At 39.9% G+C, this 26,645-nt stretch overlaps 1 protein-coding gene across 2 annotated transcripts; it reads left to right on the forward strand.

Annotated features, from left to right (window-relative positions):
• Positions 1–1,915: 1,915 nt before the first annotated feature.
• On the forward strand, positions 1,916–25,574 carry si:dkey-27h10.2 (flocculation protein FLO11). 2 transcript variants are annotated; one of them, XM_031752220.2, is made up of 10 exons: positions 1,916–2,093; positions 4,484–4,762; positions 4,911–5,060; positions 5,647–5,688; positions 6,610–6,689; positions 6,958–7,045; positions 7,160–7,270; positions 12,269–12,511; positions 15,835–15,919; positions 25,204–25,574. In XM_031752220.2, the coding sequence occupies exons 1-9, from the start codon at positions 2,066–2,068 to the stop codon at positions 15,873–15,875; spliced, it is 1,062 nt and encodes a 353-aa protein (XP_031608080.2). In that variant the 5' UTR covers positions 1,916–2,065; the 3' UTR covers positions 15,876–15,919; positions 25,204–25,574. The 2 variants fall into 2 exon arrangements, with proteins under 2 accessions (XP_031608080.2, XP_031608081.2); XM_031752221.2 differs by having other exon boundaries at positions 1,921–2,093; positions 4,484–4,750.
• Positions 25,575–26,645: the final 1,071 nt, after the last annotated feature.

The following is a 26,645-nucleotide window of genomic DNA, read 5'->3' on the forward strand; positions in this document are numbered from 1 at the left end:
CATGTTTTTTTATGTTGTTGTTTTTTTTTAAGTAAAATAAAGACATCACGTGCTGCTTCAAAAACATATAAGAAAACTGCAGGAAAAAAAAAAGAAAACTCTTCTTTGCCCGAATTGACTTCATGTCCAACCAAACCTTCGGGCCACCGCTCACGCTCTCTCTCTCGTGTACTGTTACTTCTCTGTTACTTGCTTGGCAAATGCGAGTATACAGTATGAATAGTTTTACAAGGCCAAGGGAGAAATAACAGTGAGGGGAGGTGGTGGTGGTGTGTGCATGTGTGTGTGTGTGTGTGTTGGAGGGAGGGGGGGCAAGAAAGAGAAAACAGGTTGTCAGTGTGGTTGAACAGCAAAATAGCATTTTCTCCCTCGGGCTCAGCCTCCACAGATGTTTCATTCAGGCCCCATGGCAGGGCCACTCTAAAAAGTGCTCCAGTCCGACACAATTCAGCCCCTTTGTGCGCTGAAGGAGAGAAGCTCAGCCCACTGTTTACTGCTCATCCACCGCCCCCCCTCCTCTAACCCCCGTCCTCATGTTAGCAGGCGGAACAATTGGGGAGGGCCTTGCCCAGAGCTGGGGCGGTGTGGCAGGTCAACAGAATGGGCTGTGAATCCTGTGCCTCTGAATCCTCTGGGTGGGTGGTCCAGCTCTCTCCCCTCTCCGTGTCTCTCGCACACACATGCACAGAAACACACCCTCTCCTCTCCTCCTCTCCTCTCCGCGATTAGCTCATCCACTAGGCCGGGCCTGATGCTGTTGCCTGGGCTCTGTGATGTGGCGATAGGTGGCCCAGAGAGGAAGCCAGACATGGGTTTTTCTGCAGGATTAGTGGGTCCAGAAGAGACCCGGTCGACGGGAGGGGGAGGGGGGCGCAGCGGCCCACGTGGAGCCTGCCAGTGACTGGGTGGCAGTTAACGCTAATCCTGCTGCTGATTACCGCTGGCATGGGGGGAAATAAACAGTAATAAATGAACCCACAAGGCTGAGCACACATACGCCTTCGCAACACAAGGCAAGTCAGGCTCACGCGCTTGCACAATGGCGCACACATTCAGAAGCAACCAAAAACATGGCGGCATTACAGAAAGAAAAGATTGCTTTCGGTGATGGTATGGGTTGTCATCTGGTTGTTTGACGAATGGCAACAAATACAGTCACGAGCTTCCTGGAGCTCGTGGAGATCGAGGCTCGAGAAGATTCAAACGTTAAGTTTTAAGTCACCAGCAGAAAACCTGGAACACATTAATATAAGACAATGTTAAAGTGCAAAATCAATCTTTCATCTTTCTTAATGAGCAAATAACCCAATCTTCCACTCTCACTATCATCAAAAACATCACTGTCAGACCACACCACTGGACTCTCCTATTACCACAAACATGCCTTTACCCCCTTGACAAACTGCAGGAACAACCTAACTTTTATTTTTTTGATTCATGCATCTTGTATGGCCTTTTTTGTTTCATATTTCTCTTTTACTACATCATTAAGCTTCCATCAGCAAGAAAAGATGCACCTTTTTCCTGCATTATCCCCTTAGTCACAGTGACATCTAGTGAGCATAAGCCAGAAGTGACAATAATGGACAAATGGTGCAAAGGATTATATTTAGAAACACACAGTTTCCCCAGAATAACACATACAGGTGTTAACTGCTTGGAGAAAATACACCGAAACAAAAGTTCACAGGTGGTGAATCTGAAGTAAGATATTCGCTTACAGCCGGCAACAGGTGTCACTCTGCTGTGTTGTTCACAGCTTTAGATATATGGGGAACAGAGTTTTGTCGCAGCAGGTCTGCAAAGAGAGTCGCCTCTGAAGCAACAGAGCAACAACGTTCCTTCTCGTTTACTGCGTTTGAGCAACACCGCTATCTCAAGTAATGTGGTCAGAGTTGTGGTTGATCCTCTTTTTTCTGTACAGACATGCAATGCTCTGAAGCATTAAGGAAGAACGGCTGCATATGAAAGCACAACCTTTAGACAGGAGGCATATAAATACGGATATTTTATATTTATCTCTGTTTGGCTTTTCCAGCTGCTGCTGCCATCCAACAAACTTACAATGCCATCAAGTTTCTTCTTTATGCTGGGTGAGACTGTTTATATTATATATATATGTATATTTGTGTGTGTGAGTGGATGAGAAGGGTGTGTCCCTCAATAGAAATTCTTCCATCTGGGTTCAGATCGTAATTTTTACAATGTGAATTTAATATAATCACATAATCTGACAGAACACTGTTTTTGCATAAATGTGAGAGTGTTATACGTTGCAATTAAACCACTGAGTGCATAAAAACGTCCACAGGCATGCTGCCTTAACACACAGGAAGATACAGGTCAATGAGGCTGCGCGTATTTTATATAATGGGAACTATGTCTTATATCCTGCTGTAGTGCTTTTGTGCACGATTTCACATATGGCTGTAGAAATGTGCAGAAATGAAAGTTTTTGTAATATCTGGGGAAAAATTTCCGAGTTGTTAATGCATTGTATTAAAGTTATTTTTTATATATATATATATATATATATATATATATATATATATATATATATATATATATATATATATATATATATATATATATACAGTTAAGCCCATAATTATTCATACCCCTGCCGAATTTTGACTTAAAGTTACTTTTGTTCAACAAGCAAGTTCTTTTTGAGCAGAAATGACACAGGTGTCTCCCAAAGATAATAAGACGATGTACAAGAGGCATCATTGTGGAAAAATATTTCTCAGGTTTTATTTATATTTTAGCAAAAAGTATCATGTCCAGAATTATTCATACCCTTCTCAATAATCAATAGAAAAAAGCCTTTATTGGCTATTACAGCAATCAAACGCTTCCTATAATTGCAGACCAGCTTTTTGCATGTCTCCACAGGCATTTTTGCCCATTCATCTTTAGCAATGAGCTCCAAATCTTTCAGGTTGAGGGTCTTCTTGCCATCACCCTGATCTTTAGCTCCTCCACAGATTCTCAATTGGATTCAAGTCAGGACTCTGGCTGGCCACTGCAAAACGTTACTGGTGTTGTCTGCTAACCATTTCTTCACCACGCTTTGCTGTATGTTTTGGGTCATTGTCGTGCTAAAATGTCCACTGGTTCCCAAGGCCAAGTTTTCTGCAGACTGCCTGATGTTGTTGTTGAGAATCTTCATGTATTGCTCTTTTTCATGGTGCTGTTTACTGTGATTAGGTTCCCTGGTCCATTGGCTAAAAAACACCCCAAAGCATTAGGTTCCCACCACCATGTTTGACAGTGGGGATGGTGTTCTTTGGGTTGAAGGCTTCTCCATTTTATGCCAAATGAAGGCAACATCATTGTGACCAAATAATTCAATTTTTGTTTCATCTGACCATAACACTGAAGACCAGAAACCTTCTTCTTTGTCCAGATGAGCATTTGCAAAGGCCAAATGAGCTTTTGCATGCCTTAGAAGTGCCTGGAGAAGTGGCGTTTTCCTTGGTCTGCATCCGTGGAACCCAACAGTGTCCGTTGGACTGTCTGGCTTGAGACATTGCCACCAGCAGAGCCCAGATTCACCAGAATGGCCTTGGTGGTGATCCTGGATTCTTTTTCACCTCTCTCACTATTCTCCTGGCCAGCACAGGTTTCACTTTTGGCTTCCGACAACGTCCTCTGGAGATTTTCCACAGTGCGGAACATCTTGTATTTTTTAATAATACTTTGCACTGTGGCCACTGGAACTTGAAAACATTTGGATATGGCCTTGTAGCCCATTCCTCACTTGTGAGCAGCCACAATGCACAGCTGCAGGTCCTCACTGAGTTCCTTTGTCTTAGCCATGACTGTCCACAGACCACCTGCAGAGAGCTGCTGTTTTTCACCTGTTGAGTTGATTAAAACAGCTATTTCCAATTAATCAGGTAATTAGGATGCTTTAGAACAGCTTTGACTATTTGGAATGGTATGGAACTTTGGATTTTCCCAGAGACTGTGACAGTTTGTAAAGGGTATGAATAATTCTGGACATGATACTTTTGCTCAAATGTAAATAAAAGCTGAGAAATATTTTTTTTTCCACAATGATGCGTCTTGTACATCATCTTATTATCTTTTGTGAGACGCCTGTGTCATTTCCAGTCAAAAAATAACTTGCTAGTTGAATAAAAGTAACTTTAAGTCAAAATTTGCCAGGGTATGAATAATTATGGGCTTAATCTGTATATATATATATATATATATATATATGTTGTACTTTTTAAAGATTATGAGCTGAAAGTGGACGTTTTATAGGTGTGTATTGTACTACCTGTGAGTTTCATACTGTGTTAAATGATAAGGCACTCTGAAACAATGGGTCTAATGCTTGTTGGGTAAAAGGAGCTGGAGAAAGAGAAAAGGAAATGCATAGAAAGGTATGCTGAAACTGAATTTAATGATAAGGTGATCAAGTTTGATATATAATTTTGACCTATTAGAACATTATATTTATTTTTTTGTGCAGGTTTGGTTGTGGGGACCGTCATAGCAGTCCAAACAACAGCAACTGAGAGCAAGTCAAATCGTACCCAAACACCTGAGAGCGAGTCAAATCGTACCCAAACACCTGAGAGCGAGTCAAATCGTACCCAAACAACACCTGAGAGCGAGTCAAATCGTACCACCTTCACCACCAACAGCAGCACAATGAGCACGACCATCAATGTCACAACTACCATCAATACAAGTGACTCAAATACCGAAATGAACGTCAGCACTGAATCTCCAACAGGTGAGCCTTCTGGTGAGAGCTATTATCTGAACTCCTTTTACAGTAAAGCCTATACTGTAAAGCAGTTCTGTCAGAGATTTTAACCCTTGTAAATAGTCCAAACTTCACAGTTTCTTCTTTTTCTTAACATAAAAAAAATGTTTTGTTTGTTTTGTTGTAGGAAACAGCCCAATAAGTGTCGCTACTACAAGTACAGCAAAGCCCAACAGTCAGACTGTCACTGAAACTATATGGACCACAAAGCCTCAAACCACACCTGCACCGGGTGGTTCTGAGACATCTCCAACCACAAAAGGCACATCCCCGAAGAGTAAGCTGGGACTGATTTCTTACATTACCAAAATCAGCATGATTATTCATAGCTCTCTGCACGCCAATAACTGTGTTGATTGTAATAAAGCCTTCATCTGCAGATCAAACAGATGAAACAGTTGTTGCAACAATCCAATTGAAAAGGATCGCACGATTTTGCAGTTCTCCTCATTTCGACAGGATTAGCTCACAGCCTCGTCATGCAACCGTTTTTAGTGGAAAACCTCAGATAAACCCTGGCGCGCTTGCATAGAGGCACGTTTTGCAGCTAAACATCCAGATATTTTCTGCAGGAATAAAACAAGAGTGAGGGAGGCAAACATAAGGTCCAGGGGCCAGAACTGGCCTAGCAAAGACTCGAATTTGGTCCACTGGACATCTTTGTGGCCTTTGATCTTAAATGAGTTTCCCTGAGCTAGAGGAAAGAGTTGCTTGAAATTGCTTGAAACACAAGTGAAAATGAATATGAATATCCTTAATGTCAGCTGTGGGTGTTTTTCAATTGTATTATGGATAGGCTAACATTTATTGTCAACTCACTGGCAGGTTTTTTATTTCATACAAGCGTCTTGTATATCTCACAGGTCCCACGTCCAGTACAAAGACAGCCGGCACTGACAAAACTGGTGAGTTAAACGTATGTCAGCATGTCTGTGCATCACAGAGGCTAGAACTTTTCTGTCATTTCTAGTGTGTAAATCTCCAGTCACATGCCACTTCATTAAGTCCACCTGTTCTTCTGCTCATCGATGCAAATATCTGCTCAGCCAATCACATGACAGCAACTCAATGCATTTAGGCATGTGCACATGAACAAGAGTGCGTCAGAATGGGAAAGAAAGGTTTATTTAAGTGACTTTAAATGTCACGTGATTGTTGGGGCAGGACTGAGTATGTGGGACAACTGCTGATCTGGTGGGATTTTCCCCACACGACCATCTCTAGGGTTTACATAGAACGATCTGAAAAACAGAAAATATCTAGTGAGTGGCAGTTCTCTGGGAGAAATGTCTTGTTGATGCCAGACGTTAGAGGACAATAGATAGACTGCAGGGAAAAGCAACTCAAATTATCAGTTTGTACTCGATACAAGGTGTGCAGAAGAGCGTCTCTGAATGCACAACACATTAAACCTTGAAGCAGAGGGGCAACGGCAGCAGGAGGCCCCATCAGGTGCCACTCCTGTTGTGTAAGAACAGGAAAGTGAAGTTAGAGTTTGCACAACTCAACAAAACTGGAAAACTGAATTTGAAAAATGCTACCTGATCTGTGGCGTTCTGATGGTATGGTCAGTAATATGCTGTAAAATCATGGATCCATCCTGCTTTGTATGAATGTCAGAATGGACCAGAAACTTCTGAGGAATATTCTCAGCACCTTGTTGAATCTACGCCTCAGAGAATTAAGGCATCACTGATTGCATAGTGTAACGAATGAAGTGGCCTGCGAGTGTAGGTCTTTACTTGGAGGTCTGTGGGTCACACTGCATAGTCACAGTGTTGGCAGATGTGCTTCATTCTAAACATGAATTGTATTTCCTCCTTCAGGTATCATCATTCTAATCATTCTCATCCTCGTGGTTGTGGTATTTTTAATTGCCTGTTACGTGACACAGAAAAGAAGAAGAGTAAGTAAAGAAGCTCTACATTCGATACCCAACAAAGAATGCTTTGACAAACATGTAGCTACAGACAGCGATTTATTCATAAAGACTGGGAGTGTGCGGGGAACTGATATCCTTGTTTGGTCCAAAGATTTTTTCAAAATGTGTGGTATCATGGTCATATAACTGCAGCTTTTGTTGCTCAGTTTAAGCCAGGGATCTGTGTTGCATGTAAAGAAAAACATTTAAATAAAGGCACTAATGCGTTCCCCTGTGTTCTGGATCTCCTCAGCGCTACTCGGTCGATTTTTCCTCCAGACAAGATGAAGTCAACATCCCTCTCAGCACCGTGGAGCCTGTTGATACCGCACCTCAAAATGGTCAGTTATTGGCTGGAGACAGTGTATCGCCTTAAATATAAAATTGTTCTGTTTTTTGAACCAGGTTCCTCCATCTGAATAATTAAATATGTTTCCTGTCTGAATATTTTTCAGGTCTGAAAACCTTTGAAAGTACAGAAACTACTGCGAAAGAGCCAGAAGAACCGGACGCAAAGCCAGAAGCCTCAGATGAAGCTAAACCCGAAGCACAGGAGGAGCAGAAAGGTAAGAACAAACCTGTATGAATCTTTTTCACAATATTTGATTTGTCACGATAGGAAACCCAGATTTTACTAATAACTTCAACAACGGTTTTCTGATATTGTACCAATAATTCACTTTGGATTTTTCACACCAGCGCCTTTCCTGCTATGGTGTGTTAAAAAAAATGCTGTGAAAAAAAAACGAACCCTTTTTGCTTTCCGCGTGTGTGAAACTCAGATAAACAGCATGCGTTAGGTGGATTAAAAATGGTGTGAGTGACTAACGGTGAAGGATATTTGTTTGCCACTTCCTCTTTCTTATGATGTGTTAAGAGAACAAAAAGGAAGTCCTGTTCGTGACACCGTTCCTCACACGTTACCGTAGCAACACCCATCGATGCTGTAAATATTGAAATAGTGAAATCTTTATGTGTACATGACTCAGACGTTGACTTAACGGTTAACATGAAACTTAAAACATGAAATGAAGTCAGTTTGTTTAGAAGGAAAATCTGATGCAATACACATCAGTCTGACTCATACAGTTCTCCAGTATTTTGAAATGTGTATGTGCACTTCTAACAAACTTTTCTAGTTTAAAACAAAAACTCCCACAACAGATGCCCTGCAGTACTTTAGCCCACCACTTGATGGAAATGGGAGCTAAGTTAAGAAACAAGGAGTATGGTTAGTTTCCCATTACAGCAGCTGATACCCAAGCGGATGCAAAAGCTAATAAATAAATCCTGAGGTTGTGGAAAGCTGTATTCCTAAGCCTTTGTGCAGCGAATCATGGAGATAAGCTTTTGCTCTTCTGTGACTTTTATTTACAACATTGTTCCCTTTTTGTCATGCACTTGCTCATTAACATGTTGTTGCTTTAATATTTTATTTCCTTGTAAATGAATAAAGATTGTCCGATTCTAGTATTCTCCTTGTGTGACATTGTGGCGTGTCTCTCTGCCTTCACCAACAATGTCTTGTGATGGACGAAGCTCCCAGTTGCTGTGAAAAGTGTCTGCTTTTCATTTGTTTCCCCCTCTTGTGTGACAGTAAAAATGAAATTTTCGCAGCTGCGTTTGACACTAATGTTGTCGGATCTCAGTGACAAGAATCTGTAGCACCTACTAGAAATGTACATTCACTTGCAGACATTTGGGGACCTCATATTGTTGGTTTTGAGGGCAAAAGAGGCATCAAGTTAGTTTCATTGTTTGTTTACTTTTTTTTATATCTACTGTTTTAGGGCTTGAAAAAATCATTTTAAAATTGAAGAAGGAAAAGTTGGGGGGGCAGTAGTTGAATTCGGTGTGAGAGGAAACAAGCATATATGTCCTTTTCAGGGTTTGGAAATTGAAGCCCGCTAACCACATGTCATTTCCATATAGGTACTTTACAACACAGTACTGTGTAAAAACTCTTGTGCCCGTCGTTGCTTCTTTTGTATTTTACTGGAAAAAGGTGCAGCATTAATGAAAAATCCACAATCATAAATGGAAATATAGCAAAAAAAGACCTCTTAAAAGCAAAATTTAAACAAATGAGGTGTAGCTCAAGAACAGCCTATTTTCTTGCATGTCACATAGAGCAGTGTATAATCTTGTGCAGAGCGGTGCACAGACACAGACCTAGCACAGACCCTGAGTAGCAGAAAATGATGACTATGCCTCACAATGACAGGCATCTTAAAGCCACACATTGAGATAAGCACATTGTTGTGACTTTTGCAAACTGCGTGTTGTGCAAAAGCAGTATGGGCTGACGTTTTTTAGAGACTTTTCACTTGTCTTGTCTTGCTGACCACTGAGACAGCTTTGCACTCCCAGCAGCATTACATACTGATTCAAACGGTGCATTTGTTACAGTTTATTTTGGTTGGGTTTAATATTTTTCTTCAGGATCAAAATTGCTGGACAGCTATTTTATATAGAAAGATTTAACTAATGACACAAAAGCTGACTGTTATCACCCATTATGATCTTTGATCAGGACCGAGTACTCCTCTGGCCTGTGAGTTGGCAGCATTATCTGTCAATACTTCCCTTTTTTCTCTGTACAGCGGGAAGTTTTTAAACAGAAAACTGTGTTTTAACCGTGGATACATCTCAAATATACAGATCAAAAAACGCTCACACAGAAAGCCAGAAATAAGCAATAGTTACTCATGTGTTGTTGGTGTTTTTAAGCATGGAATCAAAGCAGGCAGGATTTACTCACAATTGACAGCAAAAGCAAGGAAAGCAGCTGTCCTGGCCAATGAACCAATCAAAGGTCAGTTTGATGGCAAGTTACTCTGCACAGCCCTAAAAGGCAGCATGCAAAAAAACTGCCATCAGTCTAGAAATGCACAATAATTTGCTCAAATGTGGGTATAATAGTTTGGTATATCTACAGGAAGTGTTTGAGGTGCTTTTTTCAGCCATCCCACTAAAAAATTGAACACATGCGCTTCTATTTTTTAGCATTTAGGATCAGACTATATGTGTTAACTTGAGAAGCATATTTTTTTCCTTTTTTTATGTAAATATATAAGTAGTGACTGTACTGTACTGTGACTAAGTCAATACTGTGCTTGAATGGAAACACAACCTGCTGCTTTTGCTGCACTCAAAGAAATATTTATGCCCAAAATCCTACGTAAATGTCCCGTGTAACTTTGTTACATAACTACAATACCAAATGGAATCTGGTCAAATTTCACGTTTCACACTTCACTGTGTTATTACATCTTCCAACAAACAGATGCATTCTCATAAACTTATAATAAATCTATTAAAAATACATAGCAGTGGGTTTGTGGTTTGTGGAAGCTGCCCCACCATATTTGAATTCAGTGGCCAGGAATGACTCCTCGCTTCTGACTAATGGCGTTTTACATTTGTGGCTAAAAACCAGCCACATATGTAGTAATTTGTGCCTCCAACTTTAAACGCAAGATATTAAGCATGATAACTATGGTTTGTCATTAAAGAAGGGTCTTTTGATCCTTTTCCTCCTCACCTAAAATCTCATCTACTGAACTGAAGTCAGGGCTCTAACACAAATGCTAATTAATTACTGATATTATTGCAACTACTTATTCTCAGTAGATTAGACATGTAATCCTGCTGTCTCCAGACAGCTGACAAGTTGGCTATACAAAAACACCAGCTGGCTATAGGCTAACATTATGTCAGTTAATATTAGGCTTGAGTGTCCTAAAAATCTCACCTTTCCTCTGATAAACAGTTTGATTACATACTCACATTGTATGAAAGTTTATTTAATTAGTGGTGGAGTCCAGCAATTTTAGATCCACTTCAAAGAAGGTTTCACTAATGCTGGCAAACAGCAGCTAACATAAGCTAACAACAGCTAACAGAGGCTAATAGTAGCTAAAGTGGTAGCACTTACCAACAGCTCAGAATATCCCCAGCAACAACTCAACTCAGTATGGCTGTCATGGTCAAATGTGAGCTTCTCTGATTCACATTGCACTCCTTTCACATAGTTTTAAAGTCCTTTTCCAGAGTGAATAAAGTTTCTCACCCAACGTTGACAACTGAGGTAAACAGTAGACTGAAAGCTTTCCACAAATACGAAAAAACTATGAGATTTAAATTGTTTTTTTATCAGACAACTCTAGTAATGAGTGGATCTGATTAAGAAACAGGATACTGTACATGTACAGCTTTTTCAATTACAAGGTACCCCTCACTTTATACTATATTTTACTCTTAAGGCATGAGCTGTTTGTGGAGCTGTATGTGGGGCTGAACAGAAATGCGAAAAAGGCTTGTAAAGATCGGCTAGGCAGAGCTTAAACTGGAAAGGATGTGCAGCAGAATACGATGGTTAGGGATAGAGATTAAACTCTTATAAAAAGTGAAGACAGTATGTTGAGAAAGAGTACTTTGAGGAGCTGCTAATTAAAGAAAATGAGAGAAAAAGGACGAAGGATGGAGGAAAGTGACTCAGGAAGTGCACAGGATTGGAAAAGGCAACTGGTCCAGATGGAGGGTATGAAGATAGGAGGAGGGCAGTGAAATTTTCAACAAGGACATTTAACACAGTTCTGGAGGGTGAGAGCATGCCTGAGGAATGGAGAATGGATGTGCAGAGCTGCGTCACTACAGAAGATAAAACTGAAGAATCATACCATGAAACTAGTTGTTGAAGCTAGGGTTAAGAAGAGAGGTAATGATCAGCGAGCAGCAGTATGGTTCATGTCAAGAACGAGCACTACAGATGTGATGTTTGCTTTGAGAGTGGTGATGAAGAAGTACTGAGAAAGTTAGACCTATTGTTTGCAAATAGATGTGTTGCCCCCTGGTGGCAATTGAAAAAAAGCAAAGAGTTGCTCATTGGCTTCATGTTTAAAACCCAAACGAAATTAGTAGTTAGAGGCTGATTCATGCCAGGAATCCACCTGTGAAGAATAGTTTAGGCTCGAACAATGACTGACCAGCCAGCTTAGTCATTCCACAATTACGTCTTGAAGAACAGCCATCTTCCTCTTTCCTTAATCTCTCCTTTCCCTCTCCCTAAGACTGGGTCAGATAATAGTGGGGCCGCCCTACTTTCCCACAGCCTCCAACAGCTGCATGGCTGTGGCTCATTAGGAAATGGTCACTAATCAGCCGCCTCATTACCAACATGGTGGCCCCCTCGAATGCTTTTGCCCAAGAAATATCCTGCCCGAGGACAAACTACTTCAGGCTGTATAAGTGGAAATGCTGTGATTATGGGGCACCTAAATAATTCAAACAGCAGTTCTGCAACGTCATCTAGCTTTAAAGGAAAAAAATGAAGAAATGTTTCAAGAATTTCATACAATTAACTTATTGCAAAAGTTTAACACACTGTCGAAAAGGTATGACACAAATACTGGGGCATTCCAGTATTTTCAAACTCAGTCCGTGTGTGTGTTTCTGCTTATCCACATTGTTTCAATTTCCATTTATTTTAACCACTGTTTTTTTTTCTTATCTTGAGAACCACAAAAAACAGCTGTGCTTTCTGCTTTTATTGTCCTTTACAGCTGAGACTGATAAATCTGTTGCTGATCCCAGCACTGCGTCTGCAACTCCAGCTCCTGCTCCAGCTCCAGACAGCTCTGAGGACAAGCCCAAAGCGGATGCTGCTGACCCTCCTGCACCTGTGGAGTCCACTGTGGAAGTCAAAACTGATGACGAGGCCACTGTCTCCAACAAGACTTCAGTGGAGTCCCTGAAGGAGACAAATGAGAACAACAGCAACAACGCTGGCTTCATTCAGACGAGAAGTTGGTATTTAGATCATTTGTTCCCTCTAAACATTCCTTCACCTTTGGAAATCCTAGAATACAGTTTACAGAAACGCCCGTATAGTACACTGAGTATAATGCAGGCCTTCAAACACTCAGGACTCATGGGTTTGTCTTAACAAATCCCAAACTCGCACGCGAACTCACTGTTCTGCTATATGGGGTAAACATTCGGCTCTTCCGCGTTCATATCCAAGTTACAACAAAATGCAACATTTCAACACACTGCCATCAAACTGAGCAACAACAAAAGCAGAACTTTCGTGCATATTGTGAATTCCTTCCTCTATTTACCCTGAAAATCTAGATTACTGTGCAACACTGGAAGGTAGATTAAGACTTTCAGCTTGACATATGTACACAGTTCTTAGTCAGTGCGATTGTGTAAAGGATCTTCTCTAAAATGAGTGTGAAAGAATGCCCCTTCTAGTGGTTGGATAGTGTAAGTAGGGAATAACAGCATGTGTAGGTGTGATCTTTGCGATCAGCTGAACTCGAATCAAGCTAATCTTCTAAAAATTGTCTTTTTGTGATAAATTTATTTAAGCAAAATCACTTAAAGAGTCCTGTGACAGACTAGAGGTGTGTCCAGGGTGTACCCCGCTTCTTGCTCTGTGGCATCTGGGATAGGCTCCCCCACTGTGAAAGTAAAACAGGAAACAAAGGACAAGCACGGCGACGCAGACCTAACCAGGAGACACGGCTGACAGGGAAGACAGATGACTAAACATAGACAGAGCAAACCCCACACTAGAGATGCGACACACTAAACATGGAAGGCAAAGGGACAAAACCTAAGAACCAGGAATCCCAAAGACACAGACATGACACTGACTGAGGAGACAGGGGACATGAGACATGGAGCATAGGAGGCGCACAGAAGCAGAAACCAAGAGGCTAGAAATCATAAATAATGAAATCAGTGACTATAAATAACACAAAACACTCTGTCAACGACCATGACACCATTCAAATTTGGCTTAAATCCATCAATGGCTTCAAGGTCAACTTAATTATTAATTTATTGGTTGAAAAACGACAAAAAGTCGTGTGCATAGTCAACTTAAATTACTGTAAAAAGATTAAAAATATGAAGAATCATTGATCGGTAAAGAGATAATAACGCTGTATAGAGCTATTTAAAACTATGTTTTTACTGCTGTTCTTTCTATTGGCACCATATGGGCATACAGGCAATGATATGGATATGTGGATTTTTAATATCATGTTACTTTGGACCTCTGACCTCTTCTTCAAGGTCAAATAAGGTCAAACTTTCATAAAATGTCTTTAAACATTTAAGAAATGACGCTGGCATACCCAGAAGAAAAATGTTCAGATTTTTTTTTAGTGAATGTCTCTAAATTTGTATTTTAAAGTGACATGTTGCAGTTTTTTTTCCCAAAATTTTTCTTTTATATCTTCTGTCCCTCGACATGGACATCAGGTCTTGTTTGATCACAGAATGGCTGAGTGGGGCAGAGAAATATTTTGCACATAACCGAGGAAGTGGACTCAAACTTAAAGCTCTCAGGTGATGGGTTGGAGGAGGGCCAGACATTAAAGCCAGAAGATAAAGGCTCATACAGAGGATATACCACCTTTTAAGGAGCCTGAGACAAGGCAAAATGACGACAATCAAAGTCCATTTTGTAGAAAATAGAAATATTGTGTAAGCTATGGCTCTGAACTTGTGGGATCTGGTGTCTAAATGCCTCACAGGACACCGGCCTGAGAAGGGAATCATCTTTCCATAGCAGCCTTGTTTCATCCTGTTTGAGAGAGTGCTCACTTTCCACAGGACTTTATTCTTTTCCCCCTCATCAGAGGCATGAAGACCACTTGTTATTTTGACTGCCTAATTTTGAAGAATCTGCATCAACTGATCATCACAGATCATCACAGATCTGCTGAAGAGTGTTTTCACTTTAAATACTGCAGCATTTTCCTGTTTACATGTTTCATTTAAAAAAAAAAATCTACCCAGTATGGTATTAATGCTACTTTCACTTCAGTGATGAGCACCACTGCCTTGTTTGTGAGCCCTGACTTTATTTTTTCTAAAACCTGGTTGCCTATTTTCTGTTTGATGTAATGAGAGGACGTCCTTTGTGGCGGTTGTGGGTAGTCATGTCCTGTTTTCAAAATATTTGCAACCCAATTTCAGTATGATTGAAATTGAACTGATAAAGACAGGAGACCTACAGTTTCATGCACTTTTAGCATAGCTATTAATAAATTCATAAATCCACAGGATAAAAGACGAAATCAAACTTTTAGCTGGTGTGTATTTCCCCCAAAAACTTCAGAGCCCTACATTAAACAGTTCCTATTATTACAGACAGTAGGTGCCAGCTTAGACTCCTCAAAAGCTAATATGTCGACTGAGCCCTCACCTTCCTGCTCTGACGTCTGGCCCTCCTCCACCTTCTTCTCTGACAGACTGACTCCCCGTCCACAGTTCTGAGTAAAATCCTTTCTGCCTCACCCTGCCCTCTGCTTCCTCATGGTTAAAAATGTTAGCTAGTAAGTCCTGCTATCCACTACAAAGGACACTGAATACAAGTTTTACTTTGGATGGGGTAAAACTACTGTGCATTTCTGAATTCTTACTAAAGTTATGACCCTCAAATTGAAGAAATTTGAGTCTAAGCAATAGAAGTATCACTTAACCTTGCTTGTGGCCATAACATATGGAAGCCCAGGATGTCATATAGGTTGCATAAAAGGTGCTTGGTGTAGCGGTCTCAGACTCATATCCCCCGACAGAGGACAAAAATTAATAGCGGGGTCTTACGAGAACATGGGAATTCTAAATATCACATTTGACCTCACTTTTACATTTCACATCTGCTTTAATTTTAAGCTGATCCCCAAATTTGTTACACCTTCAAAGAGAGTGTTGCCAGCCAGTCAGACATATACCGTATTACAATGTTACATATTAAGCTCAAGTTATTCATGTCCACTTATTTACTGAATCAATATCTACTCCTCTTCTACGTAATGTTTGTGTAATCAAAGTAAACATCTGTTACGTCGCTCTTATCTGCAAACGTCTTAACGCACGTTTAAACAGAAAGGCGAAACAAAATGAATATGTACTAAATACAGCGTTATTTCCTTAAAAGTAAATGCTCCCCAGAGTGTGAGTTGCCTCTTTAGAGGTGTGCGCTTCTTGTTTTATCCTTGATTTGATTTCTCCTCTAGTTTTGACCGTCAAGCAAGTGTTTCTTGACATGATACTGTACATCCACAACGCACCCACACCTACACCCTTTTTCTGTTTGTCTTTTGAATAGATTTGATCTTCTGGGAAGTTCCTCTCGACTGTCCGCTGTGAGATATTGTGGCCGCCTGGTAACCGTGCCGTTCCTCAGAAACTTGGTAAGACTGCATAACACTACAAGACAAATGCTGTGCTGCAGCTGCTCCACCGCTCAGCCAGCTTAGGTGTTAATAAAAGGACAACTCCCGCCACCAGCTGAAAGTCAACCACATACGACCAGGGGGCGTGCAGTGTTACAGCTTCCTGTCCTGAAGTAACTTATTAAAAATAGAAATACCATAACCATAAAATCTAAATTTGTCTAATGTCCAAATCCTGAAATTGTAAATCATCTTGACAGCCTGACATCCAGCGGCTTATAAATACTCATGATGGAAAACTGCAACCAAAACCGAGCAGGAAGTAGTGTTACATACACGAGTTAGTTAATTGTTGAATTAAAGTCAATTTTGCAAGCTGCTGACTGGATCTCCATCATTTTTGAGACCAAAATTGCACAATTAGGCAATAACAGAGAGACACACCCAAGCCAAACACTTCTTCTTTTCTATCAAAATGTGTTTCTGCAAACTTTGAGTCATGCTTGACATCACTCCTTTATTCATCTGACGTCTCCCGCTCTGTCTTTCGCTGATGGATGAGATCCTTCTCTCACATGAGTAGTAACACGGGTCCTCTCAGTCTAATCATCACGTGCTTTGGATATAAGGCCCACATCTGCACCTGCAGTCCACCCTCTCTTCCTATCAGCTCAAAACCGCTCCGGGCTGCAGCCCGAGGCCTGAGGAATTCACACTGCTCTTAACAGCTGATGATAAGCTCACATCTGAGAGTCTAACCACTCGGGAGCTTGGCGTTTTCAGTCACGGATCATTTCCGCTCTCACAGAAACAGCAGCTTCAGAAATGCCGGGAATGTCCATTTCTGCAAAGGCAATCGCTTCTAGTTCTGTCTCTGATACTTGTTCACATGTTTAGTGGATCTTTAAGATAAGAAAAATGAAGGCAATCAGCATGACTGTGAATCAGCTATGCATTTACACAATATTACAGTTAACTCTTTGATCATCGGCATCCAAACCTCTGTTTCAAAACGTGCTTATTTTGCTCTCCATAGGAAAAGTGCAGGTTTTCCCATTATCAGTGACGAATGGGACTGAGACTGCTTTCATTTTGCTAACAGCAGCTGTGATTTTTCTACAGTGTCACGTCAAAGTACATTCTGTGACAAATCTTTTCTTCAGTAGTTGGCAGGCAGCTTTGTTTGTGGATTTAGACTCTGTGGTGGCAATTAGTTTTTCTTTTCCTGTAACTGAAGTTCATTTTTAATATGCCTGGCTATTTTGGACCAATGAAATGCAGCTCTAATTAATCCTACTTTGGGAAGTCACAGGTGGGACTGTTGTGGAAAGCACTGTAATAACAATAATAATGTCAATAACAATATTAATAGAAAAAGAATGAACTAGACATACTAATACTTATTGCCGAAGGCAGGAGTGGGCAATTAATTTTCCTAAGGAGTCACATGAGAAACTGGGACTGTTGTGGAAAGCTGCGTAATAACAATAATAATGTCAATAACAATATTAATAGAAAAAGAATATAAAGCATATAACTAGACACATACTAATACTTAATTCAGTTCAATACTGATTTCAGTTTGATTCCATAAAAGCAGTGTGTCCGTTGAAGAAAACCCTCCACAACAGTCCCAGTTTCACTGATGTGTGCACCAAAATTTCCTGCTTTACATGAAAATAGAGCAAGCTCTCTAACTCTGCATAATACAGCAAGCATATAAATGCAATCAGTTTGATGCTGTGTGTGTTCATTAGTCTGAGAAGCTTAGCTGGATGTGTTCTAGTGTTCAGCATTATTTTAAGCCTCAGAGTGAGTAATGAGCATGTTTAACAAAGCACTTACTAAAGTGCTTACGGAGTCTAAAACTCACAGAACCACTTCAGCGTGTGCCTTACTTTATTTAAAGTGCAGTGGAAAAATGTAACTGTCTCTAGAAATATGTAAATTCAGCATAACAGGAAAGCCAAATATGACTATAGGAATAGATGATCTAGACTAATGTTAAAAAAAAATCATTCGATCACTGTCATGTGACTACATAAATAATCAAGAAGCTGTAAATTGGACAATAGCTGAGTTTTATAGACAGAGTTTGCTTTTATAAGTTACCCTGAAATGATTCATTTACAATAAGCGTGACATACAACATATAAACATTGTTCTCTATCTTAGTCATTTCGTGAATTTTTTTTTTTTTTAATTCAGGGTCCAAATTGGATGGAATAGATCAAACAGCTAACTAAATCACATGTACATGTGTTTGTGCAGAGGTGCCAAAGACTGCAGCTCATTGAATGGTCAGTCTTAGACCAATATACCAAAATGCTAAAATACCCACCTGTACAGTACAAGTGACAGGTCGATGTTGCCAGCTGCCTGCGAGGCTTCATCTTTGATTCTCTAAGTTGTGCCATTTGGAGCATTTTTATGCAGTTATGTGCCAAATAATATCACTTGTTTTGTTTTTAGTATTACTGGCGGTCTATCTTGTTAGGCACAAAGGTGGCAGGGACAGAAATCAAAAGTTTCTCATCCAGAATGCTCTGTTTCATTTTATTTTTTCATAAATCCAAAAAATACTCAGCTGTAACTCAGCATGTTTTAAAGGTATATCTGAAGAGAGATGAAGGGCTTCTAAGAAAGCAACTACATTTTTATATGGAACAAGTTGAGAGTGAGACATGATGCCTCAGATGCCAAAAGACACCCTGTGTGAATCTCTTAGCTGCCTGGGAATGAGAACAGGCAGTCTAGAAAACCATCAGAAAAAAGAAAAGTGAAGACTGCACTGATCCCCACCTGGTTTGGGAAGTGATGAGGAAGGTGAAGTTTAAAGGCTGGAGGAGAAGATAATGGACCTGAGCTGGCAGGTCATAAACTAAACCAGCATAATTAGACCTGAGACTTTACTGTGTTATTTTCCAGTCAGACCAAAGCTTTCATGTCTGATGGTTAATGTTGGTGGAAACTGCCGGTACCGCCTGGGAAGAATATTTCACGGTGAGGAAGAGGCAGAAGTGAAAGAAGGATAGAATCAGATTTTACTCTTTGAGACAAGCAAAGCTAGTAGTTATCAGGAAGCAGCAGAGGCACTTACTGGAAAGGTGGTGGTTTAGAAACAGGTCATAAGAGATGAAGAGAGATGAAGATCTGTGGCTGAAGATGGTGGTTTGCCTTTCCTGAGCCTTTGTGTCTGGAACACAAAATAACACAAACATTACAGAAGAAAATAAAATATTAATACAACCATTTTTTTTTTAGAAGCTGTCTCTATTTTTTTACAATTTTCTTGGGAGGCATATAAACATACATTTGTGTTGGGCTAGATGACAATAGTGCAGTGCTGAACACAGGGTCTTTATCTCAGTAATAACAGTGAAGGAAAGCTTCCTGCTCGTGAGGTTTGATGTGGTTCAATCTGGCAGGTCGACCGTTACACCTGGGAAGCTTTGCAGAAGGGAGAGACTGCTGGAAAATACCGGCACGCCCTTCACGCTGCGAGAAGAAACAGCTGGCGGAGGCTGGATCAGCCTCTTTTTCCCCACACGTTGTGCTGCTAAGCACCAAGGTTTTGCTAAAACTTTTCAACTGCAGAGTCACAAGACGGCAATTACACCTGTGTTATTTGCACTGCGTTTGCAGAATGATCCTGTGCATGCAGCTTTGAGAGAATGGTGGAGTGAGCAGTTTTACTGCATGATTTATTATGAGATGAAAGAAGTTTCAGGAGCATTGAGTTTATGTGATTAAAGAAGACATGTTTAAAGTATCTTGTGGTAAAATACATTCATCGTCCAAATGTCTGTAAGGGTTGATCGTATCTGCATAACATAATGGATTAAAATAGCAGTAAATGGTGGCACTCAGCATTAGTGAGTGGATGGATTGATCACAGAGGAGGGGTTTGTCTTTTTGTTTAATTATAGTCTTGCGAAATCATAAGTAAATGGTCATCTATATCAAAGTCTCTCACTATCGCCAAAATATTCTTAAATTAATTACTATATCACTATATAATTAATTACTGTACTTTAGTTGAATTCTTTAAAATGCTTGGAAGGAACTGACCTGTGGCGGAGGTCAAGGTCAACAAATCATTGACTAACCATTCCAGGCATACAAGTGACTGACTCTTCCTGATGAAATGTAAAGAGGATAAATCTGTCAGTAGTGTTTGGCCTTTGACCTTTGGAGATGACATTTCCTGTAACACCTTTCAAATCTCTTAGAAAAATGTGCACTAAACAAAACAGAGTGATGGCACATGGTTGTTTTTTAGTGTGCTTGTTTTGAGTGAGTCATAATTTGATTTGGTAAGAAGGCTCAAGCACTCACAGACGAGGTCATCCAGACTTTTTCAACCTGAAATCAGAGCAAAACTTTAAAGCATGACCTTGCAACACTTACAGCAGATTAACACCATGTGCTGTGTTTTTATATGTAGAACTTTCTAAAGTTACTTCATCATCGATCTTTACCAAAACCGCAGAGTTTACCCTCTTCCTGCTTTGGCTCCTTGACTTTAGAGGTTCTGGGTTTAAATCCTTCACAAAGGTCATAGGTCACATAGTCCTTATTACAGGGTACACAGTGACTGCAGAAGGATAATGTGGCCTCAGTGTCAGAATGAACTGGCTCACATTCTTTGCCTGTCACTGAGCAAGTCTCTGCAGAACTGTGTTCGCAGCAACCGTTGCGATGAGTCGTCCAACACGGATACACTTCGACAATTCGTCTAGTCACTCTACTCTAAGTGGAGCTGTATTTCTCCATCATACACCTAATTTTTGCTAAATGGTATTAAACTGGAATCCAAGATGATTTCTATCCTGCTGCAGAAAATACAAAGGCAAAGATGAGCGTGAGTGCTCTGTTAAGGTCAGGACAGCTGCAGACACTACAGCCAAGTAGCTGCTCCTGTTATACTTTTCCTTGGAGGAGGCATGCATAGCTGGTGGGAGTGCAGTCCACAGACAAACAGTCACCCAGACGCCAATACAGAGCCTTGCATTCGTCCTTTGATGATATTAACATCGCACTGACCCAAGAGAACTTGTGCACACTCCCAGACGTAGAAACTAAAAAATACTGGAAACGTCTCATTTGTACTTTACCTTTGGCCCCGACCTCAATCTTTTTATTTTAAGAGTTGTCAAAGAATGCCTGACCTTGACCTTCACTATTTACTCTTGAAGCATTTTACACAGTGTCACATTTTCTAGATTCTTCTTTTGTGCTTTGAAAGTGGAACCACAAAACATTTAAAGGAACTAATTTAGGAGTTTATGTATGCTTCATCTCCTTACACCATGCTGCATTTCACTCAAAGGACATTACAGTGGAGAAAACACAGTGAAAACACTTTGTGGAGAAAGCAGAAACAATAGCTTGGAACTACCGTGAATCAAAGTATCCTTGGGCAAGATGCTGAACCCTGAGCTGCCTCCAAAACATTCATCAGAGTGGAAGTGGGAGTGTGTATAAGGTAAAAGCACTGTATGAATGTCTGTGATTGGGTGAATGACACGAGTACTAGCCCGTCACTAAATGCGGTGTCACAGTGGGTCAGTTTTTTGCAGTCTGTATCTGTATTGCCTTTACTCTGCCTGGTTACTATTTGTTTAGCAATTTGATCAATGGCAGCTGAACATAGTTCATGAACTTGGCATGATTATTGATACACAGACTTGTCCATGTGAGAGCCCAATCTGCATAGATAAACCCTGTATACTAGTCCCCTGGTGTGGTATGACCATCCCTGCCCATCCATGTCCTTTTCAATATAAAGGAATGATGAGGATATGATGTCACACTGCTCAGCAGTCACTTCTTCAAGCATAGCCGCCATGAATCTTGTATGATGTAAGCATCTTTAGACACAATCAATAGTGTAACCGCTGGGAGGCGGTGGCAGTCACACTCAGACACGATGCAGTTCAAATTCCTAATCTGAAAGTGCTTGAAGTGGCCATGCTAGCCTCGGCCTAAGGCTATAATTAGGCTTAGACCTATATGGTGAGTGTCAGCATGTTCACAGTGCCGATGTTGACATACCGATGCTCCAAAGGTCACGTTTGCGATATTCATTATCTTAGTTTAGCTTGTTGCCATGGTAACATTTACTAACTGATGCAGAAAACAAAGCTGAGGGCATGTATTAAGTTTTCCTGGCATTTACAAACTAAAGCGTTCTACAAATGTTAAACATCAAAGTTATTATGGCTAATTTAGACTAGCTGGATTTTCAGGGATTCCAACCCTGCATTAAATTTCTACAGGTGCAAAGAAGTAGAAGTAGAAACCAACACTGTCAGCCTGTCTTACTGAATGGAGGAAAAATAGAGTGTTATCTGGATCAAAGCTGATATCTGCTGATCTGTGGACCAACAAAATTTACTCTAAAACAATGAAGGCAAGAGATGAGACCGTTTTCATGTCCAAAGCTTAATGTGGCTGACCTACGATTCCCCCAGAAAACCTACAACATAATGCTTCCTCTCTGCTTGTCCTCTCCAGGCTGGTTTTTAAACATTCCTCTTCGGGCTTAGAGCAGTTGGCAGGGCTGCTGTGATCAGTAGGGCCTGCTGACAGATGGACATTCATCCACCTGCTGGTATCGCCTCCGGCATCAGCTTCACATTCCTCAGGCAGTGTCAAACTGTCAGAAACACACTGTGACTTTATTACATCTCTGTTTTTTCATCAGTAACACACGGTTTAAAGTGAACTTGGGTCACATGACAGATCCTAAAAAGTCAAAACTTTGTTTTCCTTTTATGTTGTAAAGTGAGTCAAGCTTTTAGTTATATTCTATATCGAAGCATTCAAATGGAAAAACTAGACTCTTTTAAAATCTATGCAGACCTGCAGACTATAATCTGCATATTACATTGACAGACACTAATGTTTAATTTATGTTGTTGTGGTTGCGCGCATTTGTGGAGGTATTTCCCTACAGAGAGCCTAAAAAAGGGGCTTTCAACTGCCACAAACATGCTCAGTCTATAAAAAAACTTACTGCATGTTGCTTGTGCATCTGTCAGATGCTGATATTTTGAGTGGGCCAGAACAGAAAAGGAAGCAAAGCTGAAAAGAAAAAAAAAACTCCAACACAGATAAAAAAGAAATAAAAAATACAGCATGAAAAGTATGTTATAATTCAATCTTCTTCATGGCAGGCCACAAGCAAGAGAAGAGACCGGCTATAGTACAGACTTCTGACACTTGCCCCAGACAGATACTTTCTGTCAACAGACTGCCAACACTCAACTACCACTGAACCATTATATGACTATAATGGATGCACACCACAAACTTGATGTGTAGCGACTACTAACAGCGCTAATTATTGAGCAACTGGCAAATATGCTAGCCAGCCAGGAACACCGCACCTTTATAGCACTAGTCAGCAGCAGCTCCTCGTGTCCCCCGGTGTTCTTTAATTCACTAAAGACGTGTTTAAGAGGAAAAAAAATCATTAAGCTAATCTAAGTAAAACTGTTGGTACCACAGCACCAAAAAAAGCAAAACATTAAAAAACAAAGCAAATGCAGTTGCATAGATCCTTAAATGACAACTTGAAACTCAAAAATGAACATGCTTGCAGTCTGGTAAATAAATAAAAATGGTATCTTTGACTAATTTACAACTACTGTTTTTATAGCTGAAGTTAGGTCAAGTTTAAGTTTGGTTTAGGTCACAGGAAGCCTTAAAGGTTAAGGTTGACTGTCATTAAGGTTGCACTTGCTTGTTTTTCTGCATGTTTTAAGCATGTTTTGTGCTAGCACCCCATCAAATATCACTGAATTACAGCTGCACCTTGCTAATCAAATTAGCTAAAACTGCTAGCCACTCAGCAAACTGTCCAGCTCTACTCTTTCATCCAAAACATGATCATATCTGCCATAAATTCCAAACTGGAGGCTTCAAACCATTGATTCACAAACCATGTTTGATGTCTGTCTTTTATAAGCATACATTTAAATAGTTGCGTAGATGCTAAAAATCTACATTACTAAACATTTCTGTTTTTTAAAGCCACCTTATGGCAGCAGCTCACCAACTGCAATAGTTTTACCATATGGGATAATTAGTGTTTCTTATCTTACCACATCATATTCGTTAAGTAGAGATATTAAGATTACTATGACTATTACAATGACTCGCTGATTATGTTGTCTGGGTGGAGGCACTGCATTAAAAGTAACAGTGTGTTATAAAAGCCACAGATTACACAAAAGACTAACAGGAGGTGCTGCAGTTAGTCTGCAAGATGTGAACTGAAACTTTGTCTGAGGCTATTTTTATGAAAGCATGGTGTAAGTGTGCCCACCCAAACCATACATTATGTATATATATTCACATTTCTTAATTAGGTTATTTTGTAGATCTCTGTGATTATGAACCTCGAAGCTACAGATTGTAATATTATTTGTCATTATATGAGGTGATGTTGTGATTATTTACAGCTAAACTATAAATCGCCATCATGTTCTTCTGTGAGCACCGTTTCTCTTGGTTCAGGAAAGTTAACCTTAGACTAATCAATCTGTCAGGTCTGAAGCATTTTTATCATCCAGGTATTTTTGTGCAAGTTTGTATAAGTCAGTAGCCCTAATAAAGACTTCACAAAAAAGACACAACTTAAGGTCATGACACAGAGTGTAACCTTTTTAGCTGTTAATTGTGTGGGTGAGGTATCCTGTATCCTGGAGAGTCAATGAGCAGCAATTATACAAATGGGATTTTGAATGGATGGTCAATATCAGAAGAGAAAAGTAAAGCTGATGTATCTAAATTTGTTTTGTTCGAGTAGTCACGGTTCCTGTTTGAAACCAAACTTTTTTATTGTTCTTTTGAAGCTTCAGTACATAGTTTTCTTTAACACCTATTGAAAACGGGTGTATTCAAGTAAAGATTCTAAAAAAAACCTTTTATAGAAATTAAAAGTCATCTCATCGTTTGGACAAATATTTGTAAAAACTCTAAAGATGAGCCCTGCAGTGCTGTTGTCACTTGTACCTCCAGGACTTGGTTTGTTTCTGTTTAAACACTTAATGGTTAACCATAAAACACAGCAATAGATGTAGAGTTAGCATTATGTCAGTCATCCTTTCCCTCAAACAGATGGTTCTCCATAGGGATCAAAGGTCATGTCAAAGGCCACATAAACTTGGCCAAAGCAGAAGTTACAAGTGGGAAAAGTAGGTGATTGCAGAACACGTGACTGTGGGAAAGGATGCACTGTTTTCATTGCTCGGTTTCTTTTTTCTCACTCTCTCTCTTTATGTTTTTTGCAGACCAAAGAAAAAAGAGGCCGTCGGGGAAAAGGATATTTCTATTCAAAGTGTATTCACTGATGACTGTGATACAAGCTTGTTTTTTTGGAGTATATACAGTAATGTGCAAAAGTCTTGAGCCAACCAATATTTCTTTGTATTTTGCGAGACAAATCGGAAACATTATTTATTTTTAAACATGTCCAAGTATATGTGGACGTACAATATATAATTAAATACTGAGTTTGCATAATTCTAGTGAGGTGTAAAGTCAATATTTGGTATGACAAAGGAAAGCTTTCTTGTCATTTCTTAAAGTAGTCTTCAGGAATAGTTCTCCAGGCCTCTTGAAGGACATTCAAAGCTCTTCTTTAGATGTTGGCTGCTTTTCATTCTGTTCTCTGTTGATGATCCCACACTGCTTCAATAATGTTGAGGTCCGGGCTCTGGGGAGTCCGAGCCATGACTGATAGTGTTCCACTGTGTGTTTTTCTATTGCATAGTGCAGCGGTCCCCAACCTTTTTTGCACCACGGACCGATTTATGTCTGACAATATTTTCATGGACCGGCCTTTAAGGTAAGATAAATACAACAAATAAAACCAATACCGGCACCAAAAGAAGTAAGATTTATTCATAACACACGGGAAAAGACCCAGGGAAACCAAGTTAACGATAAAATCGATAAAAAAAAAATAACGCTAAAACCCAATAAAAACCCTGAAAATCATGAATTTCACACCCAAGCCTCAACTCTCGCGGCCCGGTACCAAACGACTCTGGTCCGTGGCCCTGGCGTTGGGGACCGCTGGCATAGTGGATAAAAATGTGATGGATGTTTCTCTGAAAATGTCAGGTACTACGACTGGAGTGAAAAAACAGCCAATGTCCAAAGAAAAACTTTGAAAGACCTTCAGAAAGTCTGGAGAACTAAATAAGTAAATTGAGGTGTATCTCAAGACTTCTGGACAACACTGTAAGCTTTTTCAAACTTAAATGTTAGCTTTTCATTGTTTTAGTAATAACTGAACTTATCTTCTGAATGTGTATTGTGCCTTTTATTCATCACTGTTCAGGTCATAACCCCTACAATAGACTGGCGCTCTGTCCAGGTGTGTACTGCACCTCTTACCCAATGGCTGACAAACACCAATCAAACCATTTTGTTTGGTTTACACTTATTGTTAACCAATCAAAACAAACAAACAAAAATTTAAATTTAATTTAAAACCATTTTAGAGGCACACAAACCACTTCCCATATGGAAAAGAAATAGTAAAAACTTATATGATTCACTCATGAAAGTGGCCACTTTCTCATTACTTTCATATATTGTTTTAGTAAGTATCCAAAACATACAAGTTTCATTTATATAATTTTTCAAGGGATCTTATATCTGTTTTCACTCTTGTATGCTTTTCATACAAGTTTCACAGAAGACAGATACAAACTTTATAAGATTT

The sequence above is a fragment of the Oreochromis aureus genome, linkage group 6 (assembly GCF_013358895.1).
Source record: "Oreochromis aureus strain Israel breed Guangdong linkage group 6, ZZ_aureus, whole genome shotgun sequence".
Classification (NCBI taxonomy): domain Eukaryota; kingdom Metazoa; phylum Chordata; class Actinopteri; order Cichliformes; family Cichlidae; genus Oreochromis; species Oreochromis aureus.